The 24,642-nt window shown below is 50.8% G+C and overlaps 1 protein-coding gene across 4 annotated transcripts in view; it reads right to left on the reverse strand.

Moving 5' to 3' along the window:
- The window catches only part of RHBDF1 (rhomboid 5 homolog 1), a 33,741-nt gene continuing 10,437 nt past the window's right edge, over positions 1,339 to 24,642 (reverse strand). For 3 of the 4 annotated variants that reach the window (XM_021411513.1, XM_021411512.1, XM_021411514.1), the window contains exons 2-18: positions 21,678 to 21,813; positions 19,423 to 19,553; positions 14,125 to 14,338; positions 11,793 to 11,999; positions 10,974 to 11,096; positions 10,669 to 10,829; positions 8,171 to 8,425; positions 7,621 to 7,732; positions 6,714 to 6,788; positions 5,977 to 6,138; positions 5,763 to 5,863; positions 5,125 to 5,188; positions 4,595 to 4,689; positions 3,697 to 3,772; positions 3,302 to 3,402; positions 2,871 to 3,024; positions 1,339 to 2,099 (exon numbers count right to left, since the gene is read on the reverse strand). In XM_021411513.1, the coding sequence (XP_021267188.1) occupies positions 1,680 to 2,099; positions 2,871 to 3,024; positions 3,302 to 3,402; positions 3,697 to 3,772; positions 4,595 to 4,689; positions 5,125 to 5,188; positions 5,763 to 5,863; positions 5,977 to 6,138; positions 6,714 to 6,788; positions 7,621 to 7,732; positions 8,171 to 8,425; positions 10,669 to 10,829; positions 10,974 to 11,096; positions 11,793 to 11,999; positions 14,125 to 14,338; positions 19,423 to 19,553; positions 21,678 to 21,791 (2,565 nt within the window). In that variant the 5' untranslated portion in view covers positions 21,792 to 21,813 and the 3' untranslated portion in view covers positions 1,339 to 1,679. Of the gene's footprint in view, positions 2,100 to 2,870; positions 3,025 to 3,301; positions 3,403 to 3,696; positions 3,773 to 4,594; positions 4,690 to 5,124; positions 5,189 to 5,762; positions 5,864 to 5,976; positions 6,139 to 6,713; positions 6,789 to 7,620; positions 7,733 to 8,170; positions 8,426 to 10,668; positions 10,830 to 10,973; positions 11,097 to 11,792; positions 12,000 to 14,124; positions 14,339 to 19,422; positions 19,554 to 21,677; positions 21,814 to 21,921; positions 23,200 to 24,642 lie in introns of those variants that run through there. The other variant, XM_021411515.1, reaches the window with a different exon arrangement.

The following is a 24,642-nucleotide window of genomic DNA, read 5'->3' on the forward strand; positions in this document are numbered from 1 at the left end:
TTCCTTTTAGGACCTTCCTTTTAGGACCTTCCTTTTAGGACCTTCCTTTTAGGACCTTCCTTTTAGGACCTTCCTTTTAGGACCTTCCTTTTAGGCTTCATGAAACTCTGGAAATCTAATGCCCAGGAAGACGGGGTCTCTTGCTACAGCTGACAGATTGCCATCACGCAGTTCATTTGATCCTCCTGTATGTCTCTTCGTATTGCACCCCAGTGTCTGTTCTCCCTCTTTGCTCCTAACACTCCTGTACCATTCACAGCACCTGCAGTTAACGCGAGTCCCCTCACCGCACACAAAGGCAGCCAGCAAAGGTTGCTGTTCCACACTGGGTGCATTCTGAGCCATCTTCCTCAATTACTGCAAGCTGTAAGGAGTTACCAAAGGCACTTCTGCTTCTGTACCCTGTAACTTTTGTTTAGTTTGTTGGGTTTTTTTCTGGTTTACAGAAATGAGTTCAGCTGATTCGTGTTCTCAGATGGGGGGGGGATAATGCCACTAGACAACTTTTGCTCATGGTATTCTTTTGCAGCTGATGCACTGAAGAAAACTTCCAGCACAAGGAAGCACTAGTAGCATATATATCTACCTGTATGTAGTCCATGTAGACATCACAATTCTAGTACCGTGCTGCAGTGATGCACACGAACACAAGGTGTGGCCAAGGCTCCCCACCTCAGTATGTTTAAAACTGTGTCTGTCTCTCCTCCCCACAACCAGCTGCTGAGAGCAGTGGTACCTGCGTCCTTTCCAGACGTTTTGTTTAGCAGCTCCAGCTAGCTGGGTTAGAAACTGTCACTCTGTGACCACAGAGGCTTTCATCCTCTTTAAGTGCTACCATACTTGCAGCACCCAGTGCAATACAATGTGTGCAATGACAGCAGAGCTCTGGTTTACACCATGGGGCCCTGCCCAGCAGTCACCTCTGGCCCTGGCTGATCCCCTGTACTGCAGTGATGAGAGCCCAGTATGCAGCTAGCAATGCTATTCCCAAATATTTTTTTTCTTTAACAGGTAGAACAGAGAATCCATCCCTGCCAGGACCAGGCACTGGATTCAGCACTCTCGAGAGGAAGAGGTTGAAAGGTTTCACAGAGAAGCAAACTCCAGTTGAACAGATGTTCCGACATGTTTTTGCAGGTGCTGTTCGAAATGTCTGCCTCTGAGCTGTATGCAGAATGTGCTTTTTGTAATTAAAGAGACTCCACTTTCTGAGGCTTTTGAAGTTCTTATTTCCAGCTGCAAATGTGCGTCAGGCTACTTTGGGTGCTAGGAGAGTACTGCTTCTACTGGTGCATAAAACAGCATCGGTGAGATAAAGTAACAAACGTAGCCACAGACTATGCAAAACAATTAGCAGTAGCTAAAACGCTACCTTTCCATTTAATCACCACCTTAGCAGTAGTAAATAACTCTGGTTAAAAATGTAGTATTGAAACTAGTGTAATAAAAATAATGGCAGCAGAAGAGGTTCAATACAATTGAACAAGGCACAAACATTCTGTTCAGAGTCTTCTGAGATAAGGCAAACCATGCCTGCTGAGTGCTAGAGACGGTTTAAATTAACCACGGCCCTGGTTAGAAGTGTCACTGGATTAGAAGCTCTGTCCACGTGGAACTAGCACAGCAAATGCAAAGACAGTCCATCTCCAGTGCCTGCTCGAGAAGCCAGTCTTTGCCTTTCAGTGAAGCTGTGCATCCAGGTCGTATTTCTCACAGAATTTGTCTGTGAATGGTATACAAGTAAGGAACTCGCACCACTCGCACTTGATGGGGTAGAAATAGAATAGAATCACAAGTCCTGAGAAGAGTGCAATGAAGATGAGCTGGAAAACAATAATTTGGCATCGCTTCCTATACAAATCAAACTTCCCAAAGCTAATGTAGGGCAGGAAGGCAAAGGAGAGGAAGAAACCACTGATGAATCCTGAAATGTGAGCAAAATTATCAATCCAAGGCAGGAGGCCAAAGGCAAAAAGAAAGAGCACCACAGCCAGCAGCTTGAAGAAAGCCCTCCACGGGCGAGCCAGGATTTGCCAACTCTGGAAGAGCTCCACAAAGAGACAGGCCAGAATCCCAAACTGGGATCCTGCAGGGCCAACCTGCAGAAGAAGAACATTACAGGTAACATCAGGCACGTCCCATCTGCCTGGCTTCTGCAGCCAGCTCCAGGCATTAGGGTTATTTCAAGTCCCTGTTCATTGTTAACTTGGGAAAGAGATGCTGCACCCTGAGACTTCATCCTGGTGATGAGGTTCAAGGTCTGGTTTGACATGAAGGTCAAGGTAGGTGTGAGCTCAACAGAACAGATGTTCTATTTAAGGAGGGTGAATCTGGTTTGAACTACCAGAGGGCAGAGCTCCTTAGAAGCAATCTCCTTGGTCCTTCCACCCCCCACACACTTTTCCTTACTGAAGGATCTGGAAGATGGTCTTCTAGGTCCTACCATGCAGTCTTCTAAGGTGAACCTGGCTGGTCACATCAGGCTTCTCCAGCTGAGCAGTGTGGGCAGGGACAGTGTGGGAATGGCAAGCTCTGCTCTTAGCCCTCACCTTCTGCCTGCCTGCGTGTGGAGGGACTGGCACCAGCTACAGACCTGAATTCCCAGCCTGCATGTGGTTGGAACCTCTCCCATTCACTCCGAGAGGCAGCCCTGGTACAGCAGCTGGAATGGGTCAGTCACCTGGAAAGCCTAGAGTGCTCTGGGGGATGTTACTGCTCAGCAGCTAGATGACAGCGTGGTGTTGACTTCTAACTACAAACCTGCACATGTGCTGCAAAGGGAAGTGCCGCTCTGATTCCTCTGCCAGAAAGGCACAGTATGTAGGGGCTTGTATTGAAGCTGCCAGGACCCTAGTGTGTAGGAGACCCACCTCTGCTCTGTAGGGTAGAAATATTGCACTGGCAAGGTTCCCAGTGATGCCACTGAGCAGGTAGATGATAGAGATGCGATGCCATCCTGCCAGCTTCTCTAGGTCCCGCAGGATCGTCATTTGGAAACAGACTGAAACCAGACAGTGCAGGATCCTGCCAAGTTCAGAGTACAGGAGCTGAAGCAGCAGCCACCAAGTTCCCCACGGTGTGCTTGTCTGTCTGCTTTGCTGTCTTCTTTGAGTCTTTTTGAGAGCACCTGACACAGCCCATGCCTCTAATATCCCTCCCAGCAAATTCAGCCTGGTAAGCCTCAGCAGGGACAACAGCTCAGCCTCACAGTGGTGTCCCCGAGGGCAGAAAGTGCTGGAACAACCCTCACACAATCCCATGGTTCCCTCCCAGACACTGGAAGCTTTGCACCTATGCTTACCCAGCATGGAGGAAAAGTGAGAGCCAGAGACGGTAGAACTGGTCAGGGACTTCTGGATTTAGGAAAGGGAGGAGTCCACAAACGTCATCCATGCAGTGAACCTAGGGCAGCAAACGGGGCTGAGGGGTGTGCCAGCCAGCACCACTGGGCACGGCCAGTTATCGTGGCCATGGCAGAGGCTGCTGCTAGCTCTAAAAAAGGGGTTCTCCACCCCCTTCTCTGCTATACCAAGTCCCAGCCCTTGCCTCCAGCACCGTTTCATGCGTCCCCACCCATTACTTAGGCAGCATTATGCCCTTATTCATCACCCCAACACACCCAACATTTGCTCGCCCATGGAGCAGGAAGGTTGCAGTCACCTGCTGCTTGAAAACAAACCCCTACTCTGCACCTACCTGAGAGCAAAGTGTTGCCTCCTCATGGAAGTAGCCACGCATAAATTCACAATACTCCCGGGAAGTTATTTCACACCTGGAAGAGGCACAGTAATTAAAACAAGGAACAAGTCACAGATGGAAGACACAGTGGATTATCCTGTGCCCTCCCTGGCCACTAACTCCTTCTCATGCCAAATCTGTCTACAGGAACTGATGCCTTCAGCAGCCCTTGACATGGTACAGAGCCTCTGCAACAAAATTTCCAAAACAAGTGCTAAAACTGAGCTATTTACAGCTGAGAATGAGCACTGGAGCTTGGGGAATTTATGGCTCTGGGCTTGGGGAGCCCTGTGCCTCAGATGCTGACAGAGCAGAAAGTGGGGCTAAGCCAACAGTGTCCTGCCATGACTTTCACAGACAGAGAAACTCTTAGAGGCAGCACTGATTTTCCTCCCTGGTAGGGGAAGCCCAGTCCAAGCACTAGGTAACTGCTCAAGCTGAGGAACAACATGAAGAACATCCTCCTCCTTGACAAACCCAGATCAGGTCATTTCCTCCTGGAATGCACAGAGAAGCCCAGCTGGGGTCGGTGCAGCCTATTGATAACAAGCTGGCCATGCCAAGGAAAAGCACTGAACTCCTCAAGAGATACATTTAATCCCCAGGGCTCCGAGTCTCTTTAAACTGCAGGATCAATTGAGTGAGATACCTGCCACCCCAAATTCAGACTGGATGTTACCCTGTGCTTGTTCCAGAGTCCTGCTCTGCCTGGCAAACCCATCAGGGCTCCCTGCCAGACTCCCCTCCACACAGGATGGACAAGGAGGACAAAAGGCTGTGCCTACAACCTCTTTTCAGAGCCCTCTGTTTCTCACCCCAGTACCCAGCCCCTCTCCACACAGATAAAACTCATTACCTTCCTTTGGTCCCAATGCAGCAGGGCCTGCCTGTAATCACGCAGTCCATGTGAAGGTGGTTTGTATAATTCCCAGCACTGTTTTTTGTGCAGATCTGGAAAACCACAACAGGCTGCAGTCAGAGATCCGTGGAACAGACACTTGGGAAGAAGCCAGTCCCACACACACAGCCTTCCAAGGCTTTTCCTCTGATGGTAAGATGGTACCTGGTACCCCAGCTGCCTGGGCTGCTGCAGCCCAAACCAATGCCTCCTCCCTGCCAAGCAACTAAAACAGTCCCTAGATGGAGCAAGTATCCATCATCCTATTACCCTGGTAGGGGTTAGGGCTTTAGCTGCTGCAGAGGGAACTTTTGTTGTTGGAGGGCTTCAAGCCTTGGCCAGACAAAGCAACTGCCACCCTGATCTGGTGTTTGTGACGAGCAGGAGGCTGCACCAAAGACCCCTTCCACTAACAGTCCTGCAACTCTGCACAGTGGGTTGGAAATGCCATCGTCCAGCACAGGCCCTGTGCCACCAGTGATGCTCACCGGCCACTTGGTGATGTCGTCTGGCCACTCATGTGGCTCCATCGAGGCGGGCTGCTCACACACCCTGCAGCAACAGGAAGCAAAGATCACCCAGAGAAATGACTTCTAGCACACCACACTGTCCCTGCTGCCAAGCTACACTCCCATAGGTCCCCTCTGTCCCCGGCATGGGGCTGGTGACACACTACTTCAGATCAGCCAAAGCTGTGCTGATCAAAGCTACAGGTTGCTTCCCACGAACAGAGGTCACGGCTTCAGTAAAAGGGCAGCTGGCAAAGAGCACACAGCTGCTCAACAACGTAACAGAACTCCAGACATGGACCTTCAGCTGGTTTCAGCCCTCCATCAGCCCAGGGTGACCAAGGGCAAAGGTGGCTGCCAGGGCTTTGCAGGAGAGCTGCGCTGGGAACGTAGCTGCTATCCCCTGGGGAGGCAACCCAAGCAGAGACTGGAGGAAATACAAATAAGTTCATGCTCCAGAAGGAATTGCCTCAGATCCCCTGCCACCATCAGGGCAGGTAAGGACGCCACTACGCACACACTCAGCAATGATCTGGCCTGGGACCCCATGCCTCTGACTTGACTGTCACAGCAGCCCTGGTGTCCCCAGGGTGGCAAGCGGGCTAGGCAGGACCTACCTGGGGTCCTGATGACAAACAGACCCAAACTGCCTCTTGCTTCCTGCCAGCATCGGTGTGCTGGAGTGGTAGGGCCACTTCACCCACACAGCCAGGGTGGACTGCAAGAGAAGGGAAAGGAGAGGTATCACTGTGAATCCCAGGGTGGGAGAAAGCATCAACAGAAGTGGCCCTGAGCCTGCAGTAACAGCAGGAAAGGGGCCACCACACTCACTGAGCACTCCTCCTCCGAAGTCTGCACGCAACCAGACTTGTCATTTCGTACACAGCACGCCGAGTGCTTCTCCTTCTCACGCTTGGCCTTAATGAAGCTGTGCACTTGCTGGTCCTGCCTCATGCATGGTGAGAACTTGGCCCCCAGGTGGATCAGGGCCTCCTAGGAGAGAGATGGAAAAGCTCATCTCAGCCAAGGAGTAGACAAGGATTGCCCAGGGCAGAGCAGACTGGGAAGAACTGCAAGGGGTATCCCCAGCAGGGCCAGAGACAAGTCCTGCACGATGACGTTCAAAACATATCAGGCATATTCTCAGTATGTGCCTCAAAGAAGTGAGCTCAAAATGAGAATCCAGAATTTGCTTGCCCGTGGCCCCAGAAAGGCCTGTTCTGTGGCCAGGAAGGAAGCTCTGGGACATTACAGCCTTTGCTGGGGAAGATAGCAACATGAAAGCTGTCATGCCCCACATAACTCCTGAATTTTCTCTGGCCTCACGCCTGGCTTCATCGAACTGTGTGCAAGGAGTGCCAAGGCCCATCTCCACCTCCCAGCAACCCACACCACAGGGCAGATGGGGCAGGAGCACTGCTGCACCCTGCCAAGGACAGCAGGGTCCTGTAGAAGCCCAGCTGATGGGAGCTGCTAGCACTAGGCCCCAAGCAGTGGAGCGCCCAGGTCCCTGCAGCGATCTGGCTGTGGTACATAGCTCCCTGCCAACCCCAGGTGACAGCACTCACTGAACTGGGGCCGATCCAGAAGTTTTCCTGCTGAACGTATTTGACATTTTCATAAACCCCTCTGTTTCGCAAAACCTGCAAGGAGAGGAAGTGAGAGTACCATGAACAAGTGGCAGGGACTGGTGAAAACAGCTCCCAGAAGGAGCAGAAATCCCCACAGCAGGTGACTGGGTACACAGCTCTCTCAAACCGATCTTTTGTAGGAGGGCAGGTCTGGGCACCTTCATTTAAAGATTTCACTAAAAACGCCTATCTGACTACTTCACATTCTCCCAGGGTGGCTGAGATCCTGTAGGAAGCTTCACACAGCTTAACAACATAAGCAGCAGCTGTCAGCAACACAGGTCCAGATGCTGGCGACAGCGCTGTGAAAGCTGTCAGACTTGTAAGTGAGAAGTAACCCTGGGCATCCCCTGCTTGGAGCAGGAATATGGTGCTATAGAGATGTGCACCTCAGAGAGATGTTTGACAGCACATGGGAAGGCTGTAAGTAGCTTCCAGATTAGCTCACAAAGTCAGACAGGTCGGTTTTGCTCCTGGCAGAAGCAAAATCTTGCAGCTGTTACATAAACTTAACTGAGGATTGAAGTATTTCCCTACCATGAGCATCCTCCTGGTCTCCACCAGGAGGGGAACAAGTTGCTCAAAAGGGCTCCCAGCACAGATGCAACCAGAACCTGCCAGGAGCCCAGCATGCTTTGTGCCAAAAGCCCACCCGACAGAGCTCAATGTCAAGAGCAATGTGGCTGCAGGAGGGAAAGCAGGCAGCACGTGGGCTCATGGATGCTGCAGGCAGCCTCTGGACACCTGGTGTCCAGCCAACAAGGCCCTCAGGCAAGTAGCCGTTGTGCCGGGGGCTGTGACACAATCATGCTCCACGTCAGGCAAGTCAGGATGATTTACTTACTGAATCAACAGTTTCATGTTGTGAGAACCCCACAGGGGCAATGCCGTAGATGCACACAGCAAGGATGGTGATGAGCGAATGCACAAAGGTGACCCAGTACGTGAAGAAGGGCCTGGATGGAGGGAAAGGGAAAAGATCAGAGGCAGAAATCCAGGTTTGTTACATCTACTCACAGAGCAGGGAGAAAAGCTGCTTGCTTTCCCTAGGAACCCTGGCAGACTCTGGGGCCAGGACCAAGGTCACCTAGGGTGGCAATAATCTTGCTAGCAGACAGCCTCTGTCTACTGCCTCCCCCCAAACACTGGGCAAGCCACTTCTTGCCAAGAAAAGCATCCATGAATACAAAAGCCTAACGCCAAAACGCGTCATCCGTCTGAAATACTGACTGTATGGAAACAATCAGAGGTGAGAACACCTGAGCCTTCCCATTCATCACAGCACAGCAGCGGGGGGGAAGAGACGCAGATACCCAAAGCACCAGGAGGAGCAAGGCGTGCTCCTCGCGCCCGGGGTTTTATTGGGACCCCAGCTACAGTTCTGCAGTTCTCACCTGTGATCGTCCATGTCCTCAATCTGCCGCTTCACGTAGCTGTCAATGCGCTTGCGGTACGTCCTGTTGGTCAGCTTCCCCACCATCCCCAGCCCGTACGGCCGCTTCTCCTTGGCGAAAAGCTTCCTGACCGGCACGGCGATGCGCTGCCCACGCTTCTGCGGGCTGACGCTCACCACCTCCTGCCGCAAGCGGACTTTGGGCTGTGCCAGGCCCCCCCCATCCTTCTGCTTCCTCCAGCCTCGCTCCAGTGGGCTGGAATAAAAAGGGTAACAGCGATGGTTTCCTTCTGCACGGCACGGGAATAGGGAGCAGCCCTTGTCTGGTCTTTGGCGGCAGTAGACCTTGTGCCTGCCCCACCACAGCCGAGCTGAGCAGCAGCTGATGGCACACAAGGTGCTCTGAAGTCGAAGTCGTATTTCCAAGTGTTACTAAGCCCCAGCAAACAAAAGCACTGGACTAGGTGCAGAAGGTGGCACAAGGCAGCTGCACCAAGCTGAACCCCACTGTTCAGAAGCTCACGGCTTTCAATTTTTTTTTCTCAGCAACAGGTTAAAATGGGGAGACTGCAGCTGGGCGTCACTGAGCATTCCATTTTGGGAGACATGGCTTCCAGCCTCCCAGCATTGACACTGCAGCAGGCAGCAAGAACAGCATCCTGTGGTTGTGACCACCTCCTACAACCTCAACTTTAGCCTTAACGGAGAAGCCTCTTTTCTGATCCAAAACAGAGGGAGAGAAACGGAAGCCATGTGCTACATCCTCAGCATCTGCAGGGTCAGCCACCTCATTAGGTGGCTAACACTCACACACATCTATTTCTTCCTCTGCTTCATTCCTCTCACTCTGTTCTCTCCTATGAAATGGAAGTGCAATTTAGCCCCACAGTGGAAATCCCAACCCTTGAAGCACTTTACTGCAATGAAACTGGCAAGTCAAACCCCCATGCCCATTAAACCACACAGAGAAAAAGAGCAGGAACCAAAACCAAGCCAGTTACCTCTCACAACTTGTCTTCCACTCATCCCTCTATTTGCATTGAAGTATGCATTTCTCAGGAGAAAAGCAAAACCAGGCTTCGGCAACACAATAAAAAATCCCTAGCTAGTGGAATGCTTTCTTACCAAAAGAGAGTATGAATCGAATGAACACTGCACAAGCTACTGATTAACAGCACCTGCTCTGGGCATCTTTTTGTATTTCATTGCTCTTAACGAGCAGTCTGGAGGTAAGGTACGCAGCACTGACAACTGCCTGCTATTTCCCCCCTTCCCACTGCCTAGAACTGTGGTAGGCATGTGTCCTCGACAGGTGCTCCAGCCTCTAGTTAACAGATACCTCCCGTGGCTTCCTAAGTGATCAGCTCTGCACAAAGGCAGCGGTTCTGAAAAGCGGTCACAGAAACCGTATTTTTTTCTGAAAGATAACCAGAGTGTCTTGGAGAAGCTAAGGGAGCTTTGAAGTATGGACAAGCAATAGGATGAGGTTCAAGTAGTTTCTGTGTAACGGACATGCTATTTCCCAGTACTTTCATGCTGGACTACTAGCCTATGCCAAAATAAACACCTGGCCACCTAAGAGGACAATTGACTGCAATTCTGATAGCAGTTCTCTAAGTGGGAAAGGAATGTAGGTTTGAGAAAATCCAAATGGAGCCAAGAAGACTGAGACCATCTCAGAGGAGAGACAACAAGCTCCCACCATTTGGTGCTTCCACTTCTGTTAAGACCGAGTCAAGTTCTTGGAAACACTTGAAGGGAAAACTCCAACACAGCAAGATGGGCTGTGAGCAGCAGAACCACAACAAGGACCTCCCTGTCTGCTACACGTTCACACCCAGCACTGCTCTCTGCTGGGGTGAGCTGCCAGCTAAGTCAGAGCTAACTCGGAAACGACACGGAACAATTACTCAGTACCAGTTACTCAGGTGGAAAAAATCTAGGCATACAGTACAGTACCACCCACATATTTGTAGGGCTCTCAGCATCAGTGCCACACCTTTCTCTGGTTTCAAGTGAGGAATGTAGCTCAGCTTGACACTCAGCAATACTTCACTCCACTCCTCTCAATAGTTCCTGGTGACTGTGGCAATGGCAACAGCCTTCTTACCGTTGCTGTATTCTCCACAGCTGAAGGCTGGGCCTCCAGCGTCCTCACGGCTGACTTGAAGTGTCTTTTGTTTCCCCAAGCCATGACACAGCCTCAAAAACACATCACGCCAGGGAGCTGCTGGAGAGGCGGCCTCAGAGTCACCTTTCAGGGGTTGCTGTGCAGGAGGACTCTCACCCAAAACATCAAGAGAAGCATGCAGGGCTTAAACAAATCACCGCTCTGCTCTTTGATCTCTGCTCCAAACACCCACGGCACTAAGATTGTAACTTCCCTCATGAAGGAGTGATGGTCTTGCCCCAGCAGCTGCCCAGCACCGAAGATCCCACTCTGAATGGGCAGGCCACCATCCCACGTTAGGCTTTGGCATCTTACAGGAAAATACTTACAGCAGCAAGTGGCTTCTTTCAAGCTCATTTTTGTCCAAGGCACCTCCTGTGAGATCTGTCTGGTCTAGAGGTTTTACTTCAGTATCTTTGACTGCAGCTTCTGAAGGCGACTCAAACACCTCATCTGGGTAAGTAGAGAGCTCCTCATGAAGGACTCCTTCCTGGGCAAAGACACAGAAGTCCCATCAGAAGGATGAGGCATCACATTTGAGACGCCAGCACCACACTGCAGCACACAGCTCTGCCAGAGCTACAGTCTTGCAAAGTCTTTGGAGTCAGTACCATGCCACTGCCCTGCCCCTCACCCGAGCAAAGAAAGAAGTGTCGAGCTCATCTGGAAAATCCACTGTATCCTCCTCCATGAAACTTGCTGGGGTGAAGCTGCGCCGCTGAGCCCTCCTCAGTGTGCTGTCCTTCACAGAGCGACCCTGCAGACAGACAGAGCAGCATCAAGTCACTGCCAGACACCCCAAATCCAGGCCCATGCAGTGTCACCCTGGCCAGCACGCAGGGAGCCCAAGCGCTGACCCTGTCACACTGATCCATCAAGCACAACAGATCTGATGTGCAGCACCTTCCAGGTGACACCTCCCAGTGCTACCCCACTTCTTGATCTTCTCCAATGAAGGCTTGCAACATGCTCCTCTACCACGTACCGTACAATGATGTCTGACTGAACAGCAGTCACAGAGCAAAGGGTCACCTGTACACAACCCTTAGGGGACCCAGAAAAGAGCCTTGCATAGCAAGAGGCATAGCAAGCTCAGGTACTTCTGCTCTGCCATGAGCAGGTGCAGACAGACCACCAAGAGGTCCCAGCAGGCTTAACCGGACCTGCTGAGCCCTCTAAGGCTGCTGGCTGTGGGAATCAAAGCCCCAAGGCTGATCAACGGCCAGCAAGACCTACACCACAAACCAGCTGGCATCCTAGTTTCTTGCACACCCTGCCTGCTACACAGACAGCTGAAATGAGAGAGGACATGTCCTGGTTTCCTCTCCTCCATCCTCTCTACTCACAGAAAGTGCTTTTTCCTACAAAAGACAGCTCCTTCCCTCTCACCCCTCTTCCGGGGCAGGGCCGCATCCTGCTGCCAGCCTGCTCCCTGCCCTCCCACAGACAGTACCTTCACCAGAGCCGCAGCTGCTCGGAAGCTCATCTTGGCAACAGATTCCCGTTTCCGCCGTCGCGGGAGGCGATTGAAGCCCGAGCGTGAGCTGGTGAAGGAGCAGAGCGACGTGGCACCTGGCGTGATGGGTGTGTGGGGGATGCTGTAGCCATCATTGTCGTCAGCCATTCGGAAAGCTCGGCCGCGGGCCAAAGGGTCTATGATCTGCCAGAGTAGAAGCCCATCAGTATGTACAGCCACCCCCCAACATCTGCCTACCAAGCCCTCCTCCTGCCAAGCCTCCATCACCTCCCTCTTGAGACCAGGGCAGTGGCCAACCAACAACCAGGCCAGAGGAAACCCCAACCAATTCTACACTAGGGAGATAGGGAATAACTTATTGTAAGCTCAGCATCCGAGTCCCAAGCTCAAGTCCTCAAACCTCTCTTCATTTATTTTTTGTTTGTTGTTGGGTTGTTGGGTTTTTTTTTTTTGTTGGTATTGATTACTTTCATCCAGAACATTTCCAATGTTCACAGACAGCTTCAAACCTCCTTCAGCCCTTCCTAAGCTCTTGGATTCATTCACCTCCTGTGCCGGAGAACTCTGCAGTCAGAGAATGTGATGTCTGATCAGGACTTTGAGAAATCCCTGAATAGAGCCATGCCCTTTCAAGAGCTAGCTTCCTTTCTGTTGGTGTACAGCTCTGGATTTAAACAGTATCCTGGTGAAGCTTAACTGTATATTTACATCTGCTTCTGTTAAGCCTAACAGCTGGAAAAAGCAGGCAAGCTTCCAGGAGCTACAAGCCCTTCTGTAGGACTCTTCAGACCAAGGCTGCCAAACACACGAATCAACCTAATGAAAACATTGCCTTCAGCTACAAACCTTTCCTCTGTCCTTACATCATCACAGCTGTGGTTTCTTTATGACTTCTGTGCTTTATCCTAATGTTTTATGAGCCTTTTTTAATCCACAGTTGCACACTCAATGGGAAGCTTTATGGAGTTACACCTACTGAAACCAAGTTCTGACTGAGTGTAGTCCACACAGAGCCCAACATTTCTCAGTATCCTGTGACCAACACACTCAGCAAGGTGAGACTGGATTGAAAGACACAATATTCTCCTGTTTCAGCTATGCAGCCAGGCTCCAGGTCACAGATCAACTTGCTTTGGAAGGAATTCGTTTCACACCTGCCCACACTGCAGTGGTGTTCACCGATGCCCTAATACCATATGGATTAAGGTGCTGAGTGGAACAAGGAGTCTTCCCTTTGCTGGAATGTTATGGGTTAGTTCTCAAGTGCTGGTAACTGAACGTGACTGACAGGGTCCTGGTCCCCTAGGACCACACTCGAAGGCCTAGCAGATGCCCTTTGCAGGCACCCAAACCAATTTCTGAGGACTTGTAGTTGGAGCTGTAGTACAGCTGATGCAGGATACGCTTTTCCAAGTCCTACAACATAATCAAGTTTTCAGTTTATAACCACTGATCCTTGTTCTGTCAGTACAAATCTTGCGTCACTACAGACTCCAGTAAAGCCTTTCTCTGTCTTTCTTACAAACACCCTCTGAGTGACGAATGGCAGCAATAAGGTCCACCTGGAGCCCTTTCTTCCCCAGCCCAAACAGCTCCATCTCTCTCAGCCTGTTTTTATAGGAGAGCTGCTCCAGCCCTCTGAACATTTTTGTGGCCTCTTCTGGACCCTCTCTAGCAAGCCCCTGCCTGTCTTGTGCTGGGGGCCACAGAACTAGTTGCAGTACTCCAGGTGGGTATCAGAACAGTGGAACAGAGGAAGAAATTCACCTCCCTTGCCCTGCTGACCACATTTATTTTGACACCCAAGATACAGTTGGCTTTCTGGGCTGCAAGCGCACACTGCTGGCTTGTGTGAGTTTTTCACTCACTAGTACCCCAAAGTCCTTCTCTACAGGGCTGCTCTCAACCCATTCATCACCCAGTCTGTACTGACACTGGGGAATACCCCAGCTCAGGTACACCACCTTGTATTTGGCCTTGTTGAGCCTCATGAGGTTCACATGGGACTACTCCTCAAGTCTGTCAAGGTCCCTCTGGATGGCATCTAGCATAGCAACTTCACTGCTCTGCCTGGTGTCATCTGCAAACCTGCTGAGGCTGCACTCAACCCCACTATCTATGTCACTGATTAAGATATTAAGTAGTACTGGTCCCAGTACAGACACAACAGACACCACGTTGAGCCACTGACTGTAACTCTTTGGACAAGGCATGTTCAGGCAGAACTAAGCCCACAAATGGGTTAAAAATGGCAAACACACTGCGCAAGAAGCTCATGATGGCCTTGACTCTGTCCCAGGCTACTCACCTTCTGCATGCCCAGCTGGCAGGGCCCGACATAGAGTGGAGGGGGGGTTTCTGTGCTTGTTAGAGAAATATTGTCCTGACTGGGCAAGTCCATTTCTCGGATGACCTGAGGTTTCAGCTTCCCATACCGCAGGCTGCAGTGGCGAAGGCTCTTTCTCTGCCATTTCTGTGTAGCATCACTGTCTTTGCTTACACCAAACCAGTCAGCTGTGCCTCTGAAAAATGCCAGCATACAAGTAAACAGGAGCATCACGTTTGCTCAGATTATGCAAATGTAAAGACAAAACCCACGGCGATCACTTCCAGCCAGCCCCTATCCAAATGCAGGCAGAACTCTCCACCACGAGCATCTCAGAGCCCGTCCTCAGCCAGTTTTAGCAACCTGACAGGTCCTGGTCAGAAATATTTATCCATCAACAGCACTCTTTTCTCTCTTAAGACAACAACAACAGAGAAATTCAATGTGTGTAAAGAACAGTTGGCTCTTTTTCTAGAAAGGGGACGGAACAGAAACTCAGAGAAGAGCTTGGTGAAATGTTTTTTTCCTCTAAAAGGCACTCACAGAAAACACTTACCGTCTTCAGGCCAGCTCTAGGTCCCCACCGGGGGCTGTAGTTTTTCTCTGTAGCTTCTTCCAGTGGCCACCAGAATTCACTGTTCTCTCCCAGCCTCCCGCCACACTCCCAGAACATCCCCAACTTCTCCACCTCACGCTGCAGGATTCCCATCCTGCTCACAAGTAACATCAATGGCAAATGCTTGCTGTGGTCCTGCCCTCTCCTGAAGCAGGCACACACAGCTCTGAGCTGCTGGTGGCAGAAGCAGGAGCACAAGGCTGCAGCCACAAAGCAGGTTTGCTGCCAAGTGGCTGCTGATGTGGAAGAGCATTGGGTCAGAAGCAAAACGGAAGGCAGAGGGATAGGTGTACGTTAGGCTAACAGTCTTCAAATACTGCAGGAGAAGCTACAAAGGTCATCACAGCCCTGCCAGCCCTTTCCCCACTGTGGCTAATCCTGTGTCAGAAGATGGCAAGTTGCATCAGCCTGCAGCTGGCCCAGGTGTTGAAACCTGAAAACCCTTCCAAGCCAAACCCAAAAACCTCACCTCAGGCCACAGCTCACGGGTAGGATTTCCAGCTGCTGAGAAGGAAGACCTCACAAATCACAAAGAGGGTATCAAAACATACACTGAAGTAAAAAGTGGGTTACATCCAGAACTAGGTCATACTGGTGAACTGAGGCAGAGCACCAGACAGGAAACTAAATCCTGTGTTTTGCTTACTGCACCCTGCAGGACAAAGATGCATATCATCAACCAGCAACTGAAGACGTCCTGCCACTGTGTAAAAAGATGTGAATTCCAAACACAGGTTCTCCAACTCACACCTGCAGATGCAAACCACCAACCGTTGCCAAAAGCCCTGTTTGCTCTCCCAGCGACACAGAGCAGCGGGCACAAGGTCAAGAGAGCCACTGCTAGCCTTACCTGCCCTCGCTGAGCCACACTTCTGAATTCTGGGAATTCTTCAGCTAGTCACTAGGTGCCAGCCCTCAGAGAAGGGGCTGTGCAGGTCTCAGAGCACTGCTCTGCTCTCCCTGACCCACAACTCACCAAAGCAATCTTTGTCCCAGCTCAGAACCAAGTCCACAGACAGAACACACACCACAAACCGTTCTTAAAACACAACTCACAACTTTCATTACCAATATTTAGACATCAAGGTGACCTTGGGTGACAAGCTTGTACATAGGGCCACTATTAGGCTGCTGATGAACACTGCATGAAGAGCTGTGCCTGGAACTGCATTCCCATTAGCCTGCAAGGACAAGCACTACCACAGCTGCTCTCCACAGCAAATATCACTCCCAAACTGCCCGGGACCACTGCTGGCCCAGGGCTGGGATAGGGATCGGATAGGGATCTGTCCTACTCTCTGATCATACTCAAGACAGTCCAGGAGAACCTTATAAACTGAGTTTAGGGCATCTGGAGCACTCCGGAGAAACAATGAGAGCTCTGTCCAGCTGGGGAGCCCCATCAGCTCCTACAGATCCTGCAGCACTAACCAGCAATGAATCAATATCAAGGCCTGGCTCTTCTATCAACTTAAGCTTAGCAGCCCTGAAAGCTTAAACCCGAATGCCAGCAGTTGTAAATGCAAACACAGTGTCTAAGTGGCACCTGGCAATGGTAGTGGTGAGGCAGGTAGGATGGGAAGGGACACCTGGGCACTGGGTCCACTCCCTGACACACACAAAGTCACCGTGTCTGTCTCATTCAAAAGCTCCCTGAGCTCTAGTCTGGGGGTGGTGGTGGATGGGCTGTTGAGCTACTCCAGGAGTCCAGGGCACATCTCTCCAGTGCTACGTAAACAAAGATCTCCACCTCAAAAAGAAGCCAGTCACATTAGGATTAGAAAAAAGTCACGAAGTCCACAGGAAAAGGGTGGATGCTCTACTGAATTCACCAGCTCAGAGCTTCATCTGACCACATCTGTTTGGTGCAACTTTCTCTCTTTCCTCTTCTGCTCCAAGAAGGCTTTGGGACCAAGATACACGTGTTTCACATGTTGCATTAAAGCTAGCAAGGACAGGCTGCATGGTGGCAGCCTCAGAGCAATACTGCAGTTATGGTGAACATCAGGAGGTTGTCAGCTTGTTAGGAAAAACAGGAGCAAGTGAGGCTGGAGAGTGGGCAGTTTGTTAGTCCCATGCTACTTATTGACAGCTGCCTACACATTTAGTAGGAGTGACCATTGTTTTCTGTTAGAGGCACACAGGAACTTTCTCACTCCCATCCACTTGCAGGCCTCCTGGTGAGGCCTTGGAAGGCAACGTGGTCTCAGCAACAGCCAGAATCGGTGCGGTTCACAGTAGCCCTTGCACACACATGCAGGGGTGGGTTGCACACTCAGTTCTACCAGTACCTGAAAAATGATCGGGGCAGGGACTGCCGCTTTCTCAGGGAACTCCTGCCCACCCGGTTCCCCTGAACAGGCAGGGTCTGACTCCTTTGAAACCGTACCTGTCTGCTGCAAAGAAAAGAAAGCTGAATGGAAAGAGCCCACTGGGCTGTGGAGGCAGGCAGCAACCTATGTCTAACGCTTCCCCATCTCTTTATTTAACCCCATCAGCAGCAATTGTGCCACACTGCATGTGACAGCAGGTTCCAGGAGGTTGCTGAATCCCATTGGTGCATCTGCATCTCTGATGTACATCTCCCATTGGTCTTGATGAGACCATGGATGCTTCAATCCCCTTCCACCCTCAGACCTCTTTGATCTTCCTTCTTCAGCTCAGACATCCAACTTCAGATCACACCAGCTGGCTTTGGACACCACAGAGTGAAACCAGAGGTGTCAGCAAGCTGAGATATGATCTCTTTGGATACACGATACAGGTGTCTGGTGCCACTGGAAGTGCCCTGGAGTCATTCTGGTCTCACCTCAGGCACAAGACTATCTGTGCCACATGCGCTGCCACGTGTGGACACGTTGGACACTGTAGGAAACTGGAAACAGTGTTAGATGCCAACACTCAGGCACCTGAATCACTCCTGTGCCATGTTCTAGATGACACACAGTTGACCTTAAGCTCATACTTGATCCGAGTCCTCCAAGCCCCGTGAACAGGAAGGTATGGAGTCCTGCTGCTAGAACAGTTACACATTCTGTGTGTAACTGAGGCTGCATCAAGCAACAAACCTGGAAGTCAGCCTCCTTGGACTCACAAAACAAATCCCAAAGACACTTTTATGGATTTATGGTCCGCAATTCTTTACTGCATACCTACCTCTGCTGTTCACAGCACTGATTTTTAGGCTATTCCTCAGTACTTTCCACTTCCACCTTTGTTTCTGATCCATTTATTTCATGCTTTTATTGTAACTTTCATGCTTCGCACATTTCCTGCAATTCTGCCTCTCGCAAAGTCCTTCCCACTGCTGCACCTGCCCTGCCACCCACATTCCACAGTGCTCTGCAAAAACCATGTGCAAGCTGCAATTCCTCCTGGACAGAGACTTGGCTGCTCTTCATGTTGTGTACAACAGCCTGCGTGAGAAAACTCTGCACTGCAGAATGGCATCAACCCCCTGCACTCAGGGTTACAAAACTGCTACGCACACCATTAGGCACAGGCACGGATGCTGCCACCAGCTGGTCCCCAGCACTGCCATTACAGTCTGTGCAGGCATGGGAGGACATGACACAGGTCTGTCAGAGCACCAGCCATACATGCTTGCCCCTGGCCTTGATGGTAAGTGGGACGATGGCATCTTCCTCAGCATGCAGGAGCTTCACCTTCACTGTCCAGTGCTCCTTTGCTCACTGTAGCTCCACATGCCCTTGTCTGTAAGGACTTATGGGGGAGGAGGCTGCCCTGGCCCTTCCACACAGTGCTTCTTATCAAAGCCTCCGCAGCACCTTCCCAGGATATCCCCTCAACCATGACATGCTCTTGTCTAAATGTCCTGGCACAAAGAGTCACAGAGGCCTGATTTCAGGCCATGCTGAGGGCTGGATGGGCAGTGAGGTGGATAAATAAATGCTTGAATGGCTGGGCCCAGAGTGTGGTGAGCAGTGGCACTACGTCTAGCTGAAGGCCAGTGACTAGAAGCACATCCCAAGGGTTAGTCCTGGGTCCAGCCTCATTTAATATCTTCATTAATGATCTGGATAATGGGACAGGGTACCCTCAGCACGTCTGCAGATGACACAAACCTGTGGAGTGGTGGACACTGGCCAGGGTCGTGCTCCCACCTGGAGGGACTGTGACAAGGAAGGAGAAATGGGCTGGGAGGAAACTCATGAAGGACAACAAGGAGAAGTGCAAAACGCTGCACCTGGGGAGGAACATCCCCAGACACCAGCACATGCTGGGGGCACCCAGCTGGAAAGAAGTTTGGGAGAAAAGGCCCCGGGGGTCCTGGTGGACACAGCATCACATATTGGTTGCTACACATCAGGCTCTGAAACAGCCAGCTTCCTCAGGCACAAAGGAACTCTAATTGGTAAGGTCCATTCACTGTTCTGATCAGCACTATTTTCCTCACAGGACCTTGCTCCTCACTTATTAAAGGCAAGCTATACAGCATCATCGGGCTCATACACTGGGAACCTATCTGCACCCACCCTGCCACCTCAACCTCATGATAGGTAACAAGGGAGACAACTGAATCCTACTTCATGACAGCGTGCCATGAAGTGCCAGGCAAATGGGAGAATGAGAAGACCATGAAAAAAGGATGGCAACAGATGGCAGAATCCACTAAACCAGGCTCCAGGAACTCAGCAACTCACCTCTTGATGGTCTGGGTGATTGAGGTCTGTCGTTGTAGCACCGGTCTCCTCACTTCATTAGGCAAGGAGGGCACGCGGCTGTTGTCAGCAGGCATGCTCACGCTTCGTAGAAAGGCCTGACGTCTTGTTGGCTGCCAAGGAAAGCACAAGGGGAGTCAGCATTCTCAGAACTATGATCTACTGGGCCAGCCAGGGTGTGAGCCACTTAGTCAGCAGCACAATAACCCCCCTCTGCCCCCAGTCCAAGCCACAAGCTGGGTGCATGCAGATCAGTGGCAAAATCAGCCTAACAAGGACTGAGTTATGACTGGCTAATGTGAAGAAACAGACCTGGATCTGCAGAACAGAGCGGTCAGCACTTGGACTTGGCATCTGCAGAGGTTTTTTGTTTTTTTTTTCTTAGTTTCAGTGCAGACAGGCTCCAGCCTAGCCCACAGACTGAGGTCCATCTGTAGATGGGTGTGTTACAGGAGTGCCTGCATCCTTCTGGCTTATTTCTAGCCAGAAGGAACAGAGATCACAAGCTCCTAGACCACTGCACAAAGTAAAGTGAAGCACACCAAGCAGGGCCAAGTGAAATTAGCTTTATAAATAGCTCTGTGTCTGCACTAGAAGACTATGAGAGCCGTGGGTGGGTCTGTGCTGCAGCTGCTGCCTGGCACAGGCTAAGCAAGCTGGGAAAGCCACATCAGCTTTGTTCATAACCTAATTGTCTGGATGCACTCAGGTCTGAAAGCTCCTAGCACCTCCTGGCTGAATGTCACCTGCCAAACCTGACGCAAATCACCAGACTGCTCTCAGCCCATCCTGCTAACTGCCCCGAGGCTGATCTGCATGAATTTTTCATTAGCTTGGCAGAGATACCATCCCATTTCCACAATGCAGACTGAGCAGGCTGCCCCTCTGCTTCACTTGCCAGTGAACCGACTGCTTCTCTGGTCAGACACTATCTCAAATTGCTTGAAATTCTAGTCGTTCTAGCCAGAGAGCTGATAACTTTCCGCAATCTTAATTTTTATTCTTTTATTTTTTTTCAAGTTTTATGTTAAAACAATGCCTAGACACTCAAGATATAAGCCACGGGAGCCTGTATGCACTCTTATGCACTGGGCTTTCAGAGAACATCACCTATGCCAACTTCCACTGTTAAGTACAGAGTGCCTCTCCAGGAGAAGCCTAGCTGGATTTAGAGATTTCAGGTAAGACAACATCCATCTAAGCCTTAAGCAATTCAGAAGGCTTCAACCCACACAGTTAAAACCCCCATGTTCTCTTCTAATCCTCGCAGAAAGAACCCCAATCTCCTTCCTTCCAAAGGAAGACCAGGACCAAGGTGTATGTGCCAGAAGCTGTCACACAGCTGAAGTCCATTCTTGTCCTTGGATCAAGGAACAGCAGAGGCCAGTCCATGCTCTTCCAAGAGCAACATAAATGCCATTTTAACACCAGCACGCCCCCGACACCCCTCCAGGGAAATACAAAACCTTCCATCTCTCTAAATCCAGATACCACACTCCATTCATGGATCTGCTTTTGGTGCAGGCAGGATAAGAGACTTATCCTGCAGCGAGGTCACAAGCAGCCAGCAGTCATCACACCCACATGTAAGAGTTTTTGCCACTCTGAAGCAGAGACTCCTGCTATTCCTCCTATTCCCAGCAGAAACATGGGTGTTTTAGTCATGCTTCGCAGAGTCCCAAATAAACTATCACTTCATCTCTACTCCATCACTCTTCAATAATGCTTATTTCTCTTCATAAGTGAATTTCTTGTGCTCATGCTATTAACAACTTTGTGTTGCCAGTAACTGTTCTTTCTTTGCTGTTACTGATGACAGCCTGTCATTATCTTGGCTTCTCATAAGTCAGATCAATTCCCTGCTCATTTCAGCAGGAACTCCAGCACTTTCAGGCTGGTGTTTCTCTAGGAGCCCCTCACTTCTTCAGTTCCTTTAGGAAATTCTTGCCTGGATACCTCACTCCCACATCCACCCCCTACACAAGGCCACTTTCACAATCCTCGCACCCAAACAGCCGCATCCACTGACCTAGAGAGCAACACACTCATCCTCCACTTCAGACCCTCCCCATACATCCCCTTCGAAGGGGCAGCCTGTTACTGATCCCAATGACCCGTCATGCCCAACACTGCCTTTCTCTTGGCCAGGACTGCTGGCGATCACTGCAGAGGCATGCTGTCAGCACAGCAGGGCTCTGCACACCCCCTGCATGACCGCAGTCCCCCAGTCCCCATACCTGCACCGGCTCTTCTGGCACCGGCACGGGCACCGGCACCGGGATGTCCAATTTTAACCATGGTGGCTTCTTCCGCTGTAAACTGCTCGTGCTGTCATGTCGTGCCTCCGACATTGTCCCACGTTTGTCTTCAGGCCTAGGAGAGGGGAGAGATCACATTTGGGAAGGGGTCGGACACGTCTCTGACGCGGCACGTGCTGCAGGGCCAGGCTGACCGCCCTCCTCCCGGCTGCCATTCACTGACCTGGGCCTTGCACGGCACAACTTCCAAGCGCTGGCGAGGGTTCAGAAATCACAGCTCGTGCAGCCCTGCTCAGCCAGGCCCGCACGCCTGGAGCACACAGTGCGTTTCTGAGGCCACAGGACACCACGCCAGGTGCCAGAGAACACAGCCACGAGTTTTAGTGTTACTCCCCATTAAGATTTTCTGAGACTACCGTGAAATCCAGACTCCATAAGAAGCAGTCATAATTAAATCTTAATTACATCTGGATCCAGTCCAACCAGCTAAGTAACTGCAGTGCTAAAAGCTGCTGACCTCCCTCTAAAAACAGCCTGTGACTCATGCAGGCTCCCTTGCCCACCCAAAGCCAAGCACCACCATTTCCCTGCTAACTGCTACTTGGGAATTAGCAAGTGGCCACTTACAGCTGCTTCTTCTAATCTCCTTTAAATGTAATCATTTTCCAGAAATACAGCATAGCACACAGAGTAATGCAAGTGCGGCACGAACGTTAGTTCAGCATTAATGCCCGTTCTCTGAGAGCGGTTTTCATACATAAATAATGATGATACAGTACTTAAATAAAAACTGCTGAGTTACAGAAGCACCAAAGCAACCAGAGGGTTGCCCACTCTGTGACCTCTCAGCCCTCTCCAGCTGCACGCAGCAAGACAGAGACTGAGCAGCTTCTCCGGGCTGTGAGAGCAATGACTTTGCTGCATATGCTAAAAGAAATGGTTAGGAAAACTGATATCACTGGAGGAAGAGATCACAGACCTCCACTTGTGCCTTCTAACCTAAGCTACTCCACAAGCCCCTACTTCTTTCTTCCTTCCCTAGCACGTGCCAATAGCAGGCTCGCAGTGGGAAGCACACGTGCTGAGTGGGCCAACAGATCCAATTCTTTCCCAGTTTCCTTGTGTTGCCCCAGACCACAGATCCCACAGGAGACAAAAACCAGTGGGGTGTCGGCCTCATCCTCCCCCCAGGGCAAACAGATGGAACGAGCATCCCTTTAACTTTGCAGGTACACATGATTTGAGAGGGAGCAGAAGAAAGCTCTCACTGGATTAAAGCTCAGCACCGTTACAACGTTGACACAATTTATTCTGAATGCACAACAAACCTAAAATGCAAGGTAGGAATTCTTCCTCTGGACAGGACCAGAGAGGTAGCGAGACCTCTGTCTGTCCTCAGAGACATCCAGTCCGTGCCTAAACAAGGCCCTAAGCAGCGCAGCACACAAACCAGACAGTCTGCAAGGGCCCTTCCAAGCTAAATTAGACTCTGGTTCTCTGAAAACGCCTGCCTTCGATTCCCACAGCTCACCCCGACTGCTCTGGAAAGGGAGACACACAAACAGTGAGGCTTACCAGAGCTAAAGGTACATGGGGGGGGGAGGGGGGGGAGAGGTCAACAAAAGGGAGAGGAGGGTGACCTGGACTGGGTTAGGAGAGGAGAATCTCATCTAAAAGTGTGTGAAGACCAGCTGCTAGCACAGTCACACAGGCTGGGCTGGCTGCCAGGAGCGCAGGGCTCAGCTGAGCTGGAACGAGGGGAAGGGACGACTCAGCTGTAGGTGGATGAAGGTTGAGTTTCAGCAAATACCACAGGCCCCCAAAAGTCTGGGAATTCACACTGTGGCCTGTACACACATACCCTTTGTACACACACACCACGGTCCTGCGTGCACTGATGCAGTGCCACACAACAAAAGGTCACAATTCCTTACTTTGCTCCATTTATAGCTGCAGAGGTGCCTAAAAGCATCTGTTCCAACTTCCTACGTGATGCGGATAGCGAGGATATTAGGAGGGCTCCTGCCTGCTCATGTGTACTTCTGAAGAGGATTTGCTGTTGCCCACACTTGCCCCTTGCCAAAGCACAACCTAAAAGAGTAACAAAGGCGGCAAATACCTCAGTACCAGGCAACAAAATGCTGAGTTTCACACCAACCCCATGCCTATTTTCAAGAGGCTTTTCAGGCTACAGCATCCATGCACTCATTCAGATCAGCAGGCTTTGTTTCAAAGCCGATTGTGTTGACAATCATTTCATTTGAATGGTCACACATCCTCAAACAATCCCCATTTCTTAGCACTGCCCTAATCAGTATTTTCAAGAGATCACTGACAGCCGCAGGATAGGGTCATACACAGTATAGCCATGCAAGGTCAGGGCAAGTGTCTGCCTAAATCCAGTATCTCGTTACCAGAGGATGCCTGGCCATCAGTACAGAGCACAGGATCACTTGACAGTCGTATCTCCCAGCACAGAGTCACTGCATGCACTATGAATAACTCAGGGACTTCTTGTGCCAGAGACATCTTTGCATTTAACCATTCTCTGTTTTCATCTTTACATCCATCCAATGATTTTTTCTTCCAGAATCTAACAAACTCCCTTTTGAAACCGGTGCAATCTTTGATTGCAGTCACAACTGCCTGTGGCAAAAAGCAGAAACACATGCTGTGCGCCGAGCTGTCCTCCTCAGCTTGTCTTTAAACCCGATACTTCCTGTGCTCACTTGATGCCTCAGAGCTCTTGGGCCAGACGAGCAAATAGCTTTTCCCTGTCCCTCTTCTCCACTCCAATCCTGGCTGTACAGATCTGTCCCGTGCCCTTCCTACCATCCTCGCACACAGCAGGATACCCCACTGGGTAGCAGAGAAGCACGGGGGCTGTCAGCAGCAGCTGGGGAGCAGCAGAAGGGCCCGATACCTGCCTGCACTCCTGGCAGTG

The sequence above is a fragment of the Numida meleagris genome, chromosome 13 (genome assembly GCF_002078875.1).
Source record: "Numida meleagris isolate 19003 breed g44 Domestic line chromosome 13, NumMel1.0, whole genome shotgun sequence".
Lineage (NCBI taxonomy): Eukaryota > Metazoa > Chordata > Aves > Galliformes > Numididae > Numida > Numida meleagris.